The sequence below is a fragment of the Myripristis murdjan genome, chromosome 5 (genome assembly GCF_902150065.1).
Source record: "Myripristis murdjan chromosome 5, fMyrMur1.1, whole genome shotgun sequence".
Taxonomy (NCBI): Eukaryota; Metazoa; Chordata; class Actinopteri; order Holocentriformes; family Holocentridae; genus Myripristis; species Myripristis murdjan.
In genome coordinates, this window is record NC_043984.1 from 3,661,300 (window position 1) to 3,673,092 (window position 11,793).

At 39.8% G+C, this 11,793-nt stretch overlaps 1 protein-coding gene across 1 annotated transcript in view; it reads left to right on the forward strand.

Moving 5' to 3' along the window:
• magi3b (membrane associated guanylate kinase, WW and PDZ domain containing 3b) overlaps positions 1-3,018 on the forward strand; it is a 162,046-nt gene extending 159,028 nt beyond the window's left edge. The window contains exon 21 of the mRNA XM_030052035.1: positions 678-3,018. Coding sequence (XP_029907895.1) covers positions 678-1,771 — 1,094 coding nt within the window. The 3' untranslated portion in view covers positions 1,772-3,018. The remainder of the gene's footprint in view (positions 1-677) is intronic.
• Positions 3,019-11,793: the final 8,775 nt, after the last annotated feature.

Sequence of the window (11,793 nt, forward strand, 5' to 3'; positions counted from 1 at the left end):
TGAGGCTAGTGCATGATGAATTTTAGGTTGTGATTATTTTTTTCCAAAATCAATATACAGTTTTGGAAATAAATCTCAAACCGGACGGTATGCCATTCAAAATTCTTGGCGTGATTGATTAAGTTTGACAAAACAAATTCTCAGTTGAGCAATGTGAGCTTCCTCAGTACGTGCAATGTTTTCCAAGGTGCAGACACGGATGATAGTTAAGTACACACCGCATTCATTAATCCACCTAATTATTAGCTAATGATAATGACTCCATCAATTCATGTTAATTGATGGAGCCTATTGTGGAGTGCTCCCCAAATTGAGTTTAATGGGCATGTTTTATGGAGTGTATTTGTTGGCTCTAACCATCTGCTTCCTTTTGGGTCTTGTTTTCTTGCTCCTGATGCAGGTAGTACAGCTTCTTCTACTGTGTGCTACTACACTAATGAACACCAACACTAACAGCTTCACTGCTTTTACTGGCCTCTCCTCTCTTACCTTGGTAATTCCTCTCTTTTTTTCTCGTGTCTTTTCTCTTTCTCTGTTAATTTCTACAGTATAATCTGAACTTATTACCTCTACAGTCTATATTTCAGTCTATTTAATGAATCTTTTGCATGGTACCTCTGAAAATTCTTGTGAGCCTTGATGAGCGCCTTCATGTAAAATGTGTCATTCTTTTATAGGTCAACGTGATCAAAAACTCATTTCACCCACAAGCTTTTCCAGAGAGGTATTTGTCTCTGACACATCACCCCTCTCCTCTCCATTTTCCACTGGCGCTTCCATCTTCGTTTCCTCTCCCTCCTCCAGCGAGCTGAAGGAGTCCCCTAGATGGAGCACTCTGTCCCCAACAGGCCTCAAGCCCCGCAGCAACAGGGGTTCAGGCTCAATGGAGGGGAGTGGGGAGTGGGCGCACAAGCAGATCGAAAGGCTCTCTCCCACCACCCCTGAGCATTTCACCTTCTACAAGAGGACCAGGCCCACAAAAGACTACAAAGAGCTGAGCAGCCCAAAGAAAACAGGGGAGACATTTTCTAAAGCCAAAGAGCACTCCCACAGTCTCAAAAAGACAGAGAGCAAGACACAGGGAGCAGAACAGTTCAAGAACAGGAGAACTCAGACACAGGCAAAAGCACGGCCCATGAGCCCTAGGATGTCTCCTCAAGCTGGGCCGGCGCTGACCCTGCAGCGCGCAGAGCATCAGCAAGGTCCGCCGAGGAGATTAAAGGACCTTCCCAGCAGAGAGAGCTTGAATCATGAGAAGAGTGACTGCAAAAGGGTCAACTCGGAAATCAGGAAAAGCACACAAAGGATGGAAGAGCGAGGGGAAAGGAGCAGGCTTGCCTGTGAGCGAGATAATGTGAACAAGAGGGTGGTGATGGCGGAGTCTCAACACCACAGGCCCATTCCTCATACGGCCAAACAGAGCGAGAAAGGAGCGGGTAGAGACTCAGGTCAGAGGGATACTGCTGGGAAGAACAAAAATATGGAAAAAACCACGGATATAAGCAAAGTGACTATGAGGAAAAGAGAAACGGGGTCGATTAAAGATACCCGCAGTAAAACAGAGTCTGTAGTTTCTCCAAAAGGTGTCAAAGGTATGGACGACCTATTTTCCTATTGCAAGGAGGACAGAGGTAAGGAAGACTCTGTTGCTATCAGCAGTATTCCAGGGATGCCGCAGAGCCCAAAGGGACCTATTAGCCCCGGTCCTTGGAAAGTGCCCAGCTCGGCCAAAATCCTCTCCCAGGCAGAGGTCCTACGTGACCCCTTCTGATAGAATATAGATTCAAACAGACTCGAGGGGTGCTGTGGAATACTGATCAGCACCTTCAGTGTATTGTTATTCTGAGTTCTTCCACTATACAAACAGACAAAAGTGCCACAACTTGCCCCTTTTTCTCAGCTGTGGACCCATGTCCAGATTTGTCTACTGATAAGGTCTTTTCAGAAGTTCAGTTTTCACTTTATATTACGGCATGTAGCACCAGTGCTCCCAGTGCTCTCCTCTGCCTTGTCTGCAGCTTCAGCGACTTTTTGATCTGGGACTCCTGCATGTGTGGCATGCTCGGGGCCTCACCAGACAGACATTACCAAATGTGAATATGTGCCAACTCTGAGAACCTGCTGTGGAATGACTACTACAGTATATTTACCACGCGTCACCCATTACAATGCAATTACCCCATATGCAAGAACGCCTTTCACCTGTGGTATACACAAAGTGTGGCTGTCATCCAGGGTTTTCTTTTGCTCCTGGTTATCTATGGTCTCATTGTGAGGAATTTAATTTTCTAAAAGGTTTGCTCAACTGCATGCAGTCGATCCTTACGTTCGTTTTGCTGCATGTGTTCTGCACATCACTAAGGATGATCCTGCTTCCTTGTTTATAATTCCCATTCTGAACACCATGCAGATTTGAAATACTATCCAGCAAGCATTCACTTAACCGGGGACTCTAGACTGTTCTATGGTTATAGACATGATTCTCTTCGATATAAATAATATCATTACAAATGACCAGAAACTTGTGGTTTGAGATTTTGTTTACCATGTGTATGATAACCAACCAGTGTGTAATTTATTGAGATAATAGATGACTATATGTATGTGTATATGTAGCTGTACCAAACCATTCCACATTTTGATATAGACTTCAAAGATTTGTCCATCTTATCTGAGCTCTCACCATCCTTCCAGTGTATTTCAGTGGTAGGAATTACCATGGGTCTTTGTAGTTCATGAAATGTATAGGTAATGTGCAAACTGCTATATTTACCAAATGTTTGATTGCTCAAAATGTGTCTCATTGTGGAATATAATATATATATTTGAAATTTGTCATGTTTTGCAGATTCTAACTTTAAAATATCTATTGAATTCCATTGCACTGCATTTGCCCTTGTAGCATTACAGAATGACCATGAGTTGTATTTCATTGGTGATGTTGGCCTTGCTACCAATACATTGCCATGTTATGAAGATTATTTTATTTTATTCTTTTATAGGTTTTTTTTTTTTTTTTTTTTTTTTTTTTTTTTTAATATCTTCACTGTACAAGGCCAAAATGGCAAATAGAAGAATTTTGTGGCAGGCCTGAATCATGTCCCTTGTAGCGTTTTGACTGCCTGTTGCAGAAAGAATAGTGAGGATTATAAAATCCATTTGTCTCTTTGTGTGATGGCGTATCGGGTCGGTTGAAGGCTAATAGAGTGCAGAGAGTGATGTGGTGGTTTACCGGGGTAGTGGGTTTGTTGCTAATGGGAGGCAGGTGTACAGGGGTTGGATTGATGATTCCAAAGTGGAGTCCGGGGATCTCAGAAGGTGCCCTGAAGAGTCGGGAATAGTTTAATTTCACTTTAATTTCACATAGAATTGAGGACAAAGAGAGAATGAGTAATTACTGTAAGTCCCTATTTTGATCCACACTCCACATTGATGTATAGACAGTTACTTATTGCTATGCTAAATCATTGGTTACTACCAAAATCAGATGTTTCCGGATAAAACCGATATTAAATTGGATTCTATAGTCCAGTATGTATCTATTTTGGGATCCTTGATGCCAAAAAAGTCCGGGACCCCTGCTCTAAGAGGCTAGAAAAAAGGGGTGGGTATGAGCACACCACAGAATTATGACATGTTCATATGAGCTCAGGGAATGCAACATAGTAGCAAATGATTGAGTGTGATAAAGTCAGTTTCAAACACAGCCAACTTTGGCCAAATAGAGCTCTGAATGACACTAGTCTGATTGTGTAATGGAACTGTCAGGCTAAAAAGTCACTACAGAATGCGCTATGAGCCAATCAGCGGTAGGTTTTGTGCAATAGTCTGGTTGGTTGAATAAGTACTTCCAGCCGTGAGCGTCAGGTACAGGAACACACTCTGGTCCAGAATCAGATGCCCTTCTTATCGTACGTCCCTTGCACTGTTGTACTCCTTCACACTTTTGCTTTGACTGTTATCTGTCTCATCTCTGTATCATACTGTGGCCTTGCATCGCTTCATTAGAATTAAAAAAAAAAAAATCCTTGTGGTATCTTCTACATTATGTGGGAACAGTAGATGTAAATGTTTGTATATTGTACAGCACCTTTATAAATACTTGCTGAGTGCTCTTTCGGGGGAAATAATAGAGATATAACAAATCGCTCCATTATTTTTTTATGTAAAAGAAAAATGAAAGAAAATATTTAAAGTGGATTGACAAGGATAGGATATGATATGGTGTTCTGTTCATGCACTGAAAAATAAAGTTTTACTGAAAACACCTTGTGGTCTACTTTTACTGAAGCTGCACTACATAAAAAAATACAATACCAGGATAAAACCATATAATTCTTATGCTGTAGTACTTCATTCCCATATACAGATGAACTCTAAAGCATTGCACACAATAACCTAATCCTGTCCTGTCATATTACAAAGCTGCATAAGCCACTGTTACTATGGCAGGTTTCCAGTTGTCATGGCAGCCGGAGACTTAGACGATAGAACTGGGTAGGAGCTCAACTGCTCAAAGTAGATACCCTAGAAAATGAATTCAATTTCTATGGTAGATACCTTTTCGGTTAGAATAGATCACTAAGAGACATCTACGTATAGTTATAGATAAGTGTCTTGTCCATTACATTTCCATGTCTTTAAACACAGGCATGAATCGCAAATCTGTTCACGCCTCAGAAAACATCTCACTGTCTCACCCAATTGCTCAACGAACTGCTATGAAAGGTTTAAATTATAAGTATTACATTACATATAATTGTAGGTAGGCACACCATACTTTACAGAAAGCTTTGCGCATGACTGCTGCATACCGTATAAACATCAGTGCAAAAAAATATGACTGTAAAACAGCAATCAAAAGCCTTTGAACAAGCCAGGCTTTAATATTTGCCCTTGGGAGTTAGGAGCGCACATGTTAATGATTTGCAAATCAACACTAGTGTTTCAGTTCAGGGAACTTCCACAACTGAAAGTCCCTAAGACAACGCCAACCTTCATTGAAATAACAGCCTGTCATGGTGTTGAAGTGTCCAGGGCATCAAAACTTAGTGGTCATTTGTACGTTTGTTGCCAAGAATGATATTGATACTAAGTATATAATAGTCCTGCTATTTCTTAACATTTTTTATCCATTTTATTAACCATGTTAATGACATTGCGCTTCAACAGTAGGATCCTAAGTGGAGTGCTAAACCCAAAATCCAGTGAGCATCCTAAAAATAATGTGAAAAGGTAGCATTTAGCCAATATTCAAGTCAAGGAGGACAAACTACCCACATTTCAGCTGTTTCTCATATTTGGCTCTTATTTGGCTCTGTTTGGTTTATTTGGGATGTGCTACCTTTTCAGATTTTATTGAATAATGTCATTAACCACTATGCCAATGATGTAACCCTGCCTCTTTGGGGTCAGTTTGACCCCATTCAATGTTTAATGTCTCTAAATACATGACTAACATCATTTTTTTAGCTTCATATTCCATTACTTTTTCTAATGCATTGAGGACAGATAGGTAAACATAAAATTGACCTGATGATGTGTTTTCAGTGTACACATCGGGTTTTTCTTTGGAGTCAGTCTGACCCCAGGCTTTTGTCTAACAGTTTACACACTTATTTTTTTTGGATGACATTTAGGAACTGGAACATGCTATTTATAATCATCACAAAACTTCCCTCTGCTCAGGGCCTTAACAGAATAAAACCACACCTGTAGTAGTGGAGGGCTAAAAAATTTTATTATAATTATTTTCTGGAGCTTTACATTTTCAGATATTATATAAAAATATAATACTCTTTTTTTTATTATTATTCTTTTTTTCTTCTCTTTTGAACTTCCTAATCAGCGGTCAGATCACTCTGCAGTGTGTCCTTGTATAAAGACCACCGAAGGCAAATAGTGAACTCATGTATTGTTTCTCAGAACTGCTGGCTTTGATTCTACCAAGATTTTTAAATTCCAGAAATGACTGTTTTATCCTTTTAACTTAGTGTGATTGGAATTTTTTGCTTCCATGGGAAATATCCCTGACAGTGCGGTCTTTTGGATTTATACCAACTCATTTTGGACTCTCAGAGTCTGCCAGTCAATTCTTGATACCATTATTCCTATGGAGAAAAGAAAATGAAGAGAAAGCCCCCACACCATGTTGTAAAAAGAATGTAGAAGAGCTGATTTTTAATGGAAAGCTGATGAAGTATGTGTTTGACAACATTATGAAAGATTACACTGAGATATGAAAGAGTGGGTAAGAACATAAGAGTGGCTTATTTCTCTAATCTTATTTCAGGGGACCATCGCAACTGCAGGGTACTCTTCAGTATTATTGATTCAGCCGTTAATGCCTCTTCTAATCATTATACGGGAGCCCCCTCTCCTTGAAAAGTGAATAATTTTATTTTATTTAATTATTTATTTTATTTTATTTATTTATTTATTTTTTGCTCAAAGGGTGTATCTTGCTTAAAATTTCAAGGTAAAATACAGGAAAATGAACAATAACAGTGATATAAAATGAATAAAAGCATTTTAAGTGCCTCCTACCCACATAGAGGAAAGGGAGGATTGCATTGTATTAGAAAGGTATTTTAACAGCCAGAGTATCTCTTCACCCTGCCTGTGCCAACCTCCCTCCCACCCACCCGCCTGCTGCACAAAAAGATGGGCACAAAAGATGGATAGCTGTGAGAGGGCTTAAAAGAGATATACTGACCTACAGCTGGCTTCATACCAAACAGGCTGGGTCAGAGGTAGCGCAGCACTTACCATTGCATGCACAATGAAGCTGGTTTACAAGAACTTACCTCCAGCGCCACCTGTGGTTGACATTTAAAGTCAAGATAATGCAGCCAATACTGCAAGCTCTGCATATTTTCTGCCTAGTAGTAAAATTGAAAATTGGGTAAAGCCATGCCCCAGCCTGCCTGGGTCTCTGGAGATAAGTTCTGTGTGGGTGAGGAGGCTTTTTGTTCCAGATACATGATGTGATCAGGAAATTGAAAGAGTCCAAACGAATTTTAAACAGTACAAAATGTAGCTCTCACCCTCTGACAAGGATCAATCTGTTCCCCTTAATTCTGCTGTGATGAGTTACTTTGAAATCATTTCTCACCTTTTTTGTGTTGAAGACCCCCAAATTGATCCACATAAGGCCATAGACCTGTATTTGATATAGTATTTGATCAGTGATACCATTCTGATAAGATGAAGTATTCCATAACTGTCTATACTGTTGATTGTCAGACGAACAGTGAAAAGTGACACTTATGAACATAATAGTCATTATTAATCATTATCTCAGTGGGATAACTTCTAGCCAATGACATAATAGTTGAATTAAAATACTCCAGGTTCTTCTGGGGAACATTTATTCCCCCATAAAACATCTTTAAGATGTAGTCAAATCAGCCAGTGTGAGCATTTTATCTATTGCCAGTAGCTCGCCGGCTGTTGGCATTTTTTTTCCTGAGTTCTAAAATGCAGTGGTTCAAACTCTTCCCCAGAGTTTCAGAGGAAACGTTTTCTCAGCCCTCGTTTATGAGTGAAAATACTATCTTTGAGAAAATTCCAATCTGGTTTTTATAGCGCCTCATAACCCAGAGGCTGCTCTCCTCATAGTGACCAATGACCTTTCATCAGAAGATGCCAGGGAATCTCGGTTTGAATTCCTTTATACCAGTGCAGACATCATCATATAATTTCATAACATCAGTTGAGTGGTTTGACCCCTGTTTTCCAAAAGGGCATATTCTGTCAACTCATCCTCATCCTCAGTACACAATTGAACGTGCAAGGGTTCAATTTTGTGGCCCGCCATATTCTCCATTTACACCTTCCACACAGTCTGCCTGTATAAGATAACAACTATAGCAGCTGAACCTCTCTCAAGAACTACCATTGAGATATGACTGCAGGATGGTGCAGAATTTCCTACAGCTAAATCAAACCAAAATCAGAAATATAGTTCTTTTTATCCCTTCCAACTCCATTTAACTGATTAACCATGGATTACAAATTCTGTCCACCGATGAAAAGCCAATAGCAACAAATTTAGGTGTAATTTGTGATGCTAATTTGAGGTTTAATGAGCAGATTAAGATGATTACTCAATCTTGATTCTTTTACTAGAAGAATATTTCCAAAATTAAGTCATTTCCAACCTTTAATGATAAGGTGAAAGTATATCTTTTATGTTGTTTTTTGTCTGTTTTGTCTTTTTGTCTCAGCTTCTTTACATTGGTTCATTTCTGAATTAATTTTAGGATTTTATGGACTTTTAAGGCATGGAAAGGTCTGGCGACAGATACAGTATATCACAGACATTTATCACTGAATTAGCCGGATCACAGCCTGTGTTCTGGGGCCAGGCTCCAAAAGCTAGATTAAAAAGAGGATGGTGATTGGGCCTTTGCCGCCACAGCTCCAAGGCCTTGGAACTACCTGGCAGAGGAGCGCAGTCTGGCTGAATCTGTATCATCATTCCTTAAAACTCGCTTTTATAAACTTGCTTTTCAATGACCTTTTATTATTGTCTTTGAACTTCCTTTTATGGCTCTTGCCTGCTTTTATATTTTTCTCACTTATTTTTTATTGCATTTCCTTTGGATTTTATGTGGTTTTTCATAACATCCATGTAACATTTATTGGATCTCAGCCTTAGTATATGGACAGTCTGTAATCTAATACAACAATAAGACACAAGTACCACAAATGATCAAGACATTTGCTTTGCCCGCTCATCTACTGAGGAACTAAAATGGAATTAATATATTGATGCACACATTGCAGATTTTTAAAAATAAATATTATATGCCTCAGGGCAGAAACAATAAGGAAGGAGAGCTGCATTTATAGATAAATATAAAAATCTGATTTGTATCTTCATATAACTCAGCAATGACATCGTTATTGCTTTTTTTATGGAAAAAATAACCAAATCCTTCTGTTTTAATGTGGAAGTGATTTTAGACATGCGTCACGTTTAGCATGATGATCATACTTTTCAGTTCGTGTGTAAATACAGCCATAAGCTTTTTTGCCTAAGGACGCATCTTAGTCTCAACACAGATGTACTCAGAAGCTAATGATCTCAATAATTAATATCTATAACCATTAGCTCAAGTTCATATTTGTATTTAGAGACATGAGTCAGCACATCAGACACACAGGCCATAAAAGTGCCTTGCTTTCAGCTGGGGCAGTTGTTATCAGTAATGGCAGGGGGAAAAGACAGTCATGAAGCCAGAGTTTGCATGAAGTATCTTGTCTGAAAAGTGGCTTTATGTGTGTTTTGTGTCACAGAACACAAGTCATGCATAGTACATAATGATCTATATCCTGCATTTGTCATTTTTCCTTTTGGTATCTGTTCTGTGTGTACAAGAAGCTGAAAACTGCAGTGAATGAATAAATGCACCTCTTGATTTTGGTGGGAACATCATGGTGGTAACTGCTGCCCCCTCTGAGACTTTTTTTTTTTTTTTTTTCCAATGCATTTTCTATTTTCTCCAGTAGAGGTCACTGACCTACAGTGCAACTTTGTCCCTAATACATGTCTTGACAAAGGCACATCAACTTGAACTTGAACGGTTGCACAAATGATTGTTTACATCCAGAGATGCTTCCTCTTCCTCCAGGAGGACTTGATGTCGTCAGACGGTGTCCAGCGGTCATCGGTTGTTTGGACCGTGACACCCTCTCGCTGGTGGGTCGGCAGTGGTGGCCAAGTCACTGCCCATCTCCTCTTCCTGGCTTCCAGCTCAGCTCTTAATTCTCTCCTGCTTCATGACATTCTAATCTTTCATTCCTTCATTCATTTATCTGAAGTTGCCTGAACACATCCTCTGTTCAGCTGAAGTTAAAAGTGAGTGCTAGACTAGCTTTATTGAACTCTAATACTCACTTTTAACTTCAGCTGAATTGAATATATATGGTGGGTAATTCATTTTGCCTGTGTTTTGAGATTAGAGTGGATTATTGCCCACCAGCTGTGCTCCTGGCCGGCCTGGAGGAGGCTTCCCTCACTCTGTGATCCTTTTTGGCTTCTGTGGGGGGGTTTTGCTGCCTGCTATGAAGCTTCAGGTGAGGAAGTGTCATCGTTTGTTTTCTGTAAACTGCTGGTCTGTGAAGCCCTGAGACTGGGACATTCAGGGTTCGTACAAGTGCTGACAATCCTTGTAAACGCTTGAATTTTAATGTGGAATTTTCATTATTTGGAAAGTGCTTGGATTTTGTATATAATGCCTGAAACGGCTTGAAATTATAATTGCATTACTTTCATAGTAAAAGGCTGGGTCGGTGACCTGTTTTGAAAATTTGTTGTGTTTTCCTCTTAATTTGTCTCTTTTCTGAAGAATGCTCTCAGTAAACATTATTTAGGCTTTTTATTTGCACAATAACATCTGATTCAATGTGATGAAGTAGTGAAATAATCATTTTGAGCATATGTATACATATTTATATAGATAGATAGACAGTTATGATTTTTTTTTTTTTTTTTTTAAAGGTAAGGTATGCTCTCATTGGCAATCCAAGGTGCTGGAAAAGCTTGGGACCTTGAAAATGCTTGAAAAGTGCTTTAATTTGATTCAGGAAAAGGTGTAGGAACCCCTGACATTGATTAAGGGCTCTAAATAAACTGAAAATTGAGACCATTAAATGATTAAGTTTGCATGAGAATGGACAATGGCTTGTTAGTAACACAAAAAAGTTATAGCCAGCTTAGTTCCTTAATTGACAGAAGGCTTTTATGGACAGAGTTACCAAACTGCAGCCCTTCATATTGTGAAATAATAATTCTGTGTGGTAGAAAGGTTATCACATCACTACATGTTGCCAGTTACCACTGGAATGTGAGCATGAGTGAACTGAGCTACACAGCCACCCACAGGATGTTTTTAGCTGCAGCGACTTTTGTCATCTCCGGCCCGGTTCGAGAGGGGGCTTGTCTGTGCAGGTTCATCTGGGCAGTGTGTTTAGTTAGATGTCACTAGTAAGGGAGGGAGGTGTCTTGCTCATTTGTGTGGAATGTGTGTTTGGTTAAACGTGGTTAAGAGGGGAGGTGACTTAATCGTTCATGTGGACAGCCTGTTTGGCCAGATAAGGGGGCCAGACTATGCCCCCGCTCTACACAGGCCTTGGACTGTGGCGTCTTATCGTTTGAAACACAGCTGATACTCATTTCAGGAGCCCCTTCGATGGGCAGTAGGTGGAAAACACATTTTTTTTACAACTCAAATGTGATTATTTGATTGGGTTTGTGTTATTTTGAGAAGTCTGCAACCTTTTCCTCTATTAGTCCAACTGAGGCCCGCTTCTTCCCAGTCCAGTGAGATCATAAATTCCTTTTTATATCAGCTAAACTATTGCTTTCATTCCTGTTTTGGGGTTTCATTCCTGTGCAGAAACACACCTGTATAATTCCACTTTTTTTTTTTTTGGCTGTCCTCTATGCTGGTTGCTCAGGCAACACCAAGGGGTGGAAGAAGAGGTCAACACACTCCTGTGATTTAAAATGGGAGCTGGAGTGAACGTCTAGGAATTTGCCCTGGGTCTTTGTGAGGCAGCGAGGCTCAGCCCCCTGTGTTGGAGAGCAACTGTGGAGTGTATCCATGACAATAACCCAAACCTCAGACAGTGACTCAAGCTCCTCAGTGTTTTGGAAAGTGCAGTGAAAAACATCAGCGTATGTCTTGCGCCACAGTCTAATCGCTTCCTGGGATACGCAGATCTCTACTACAAATGTTTCATGTTCCATTTGCTCACTTTTGAATGAGCTAATGCCTCCTCATG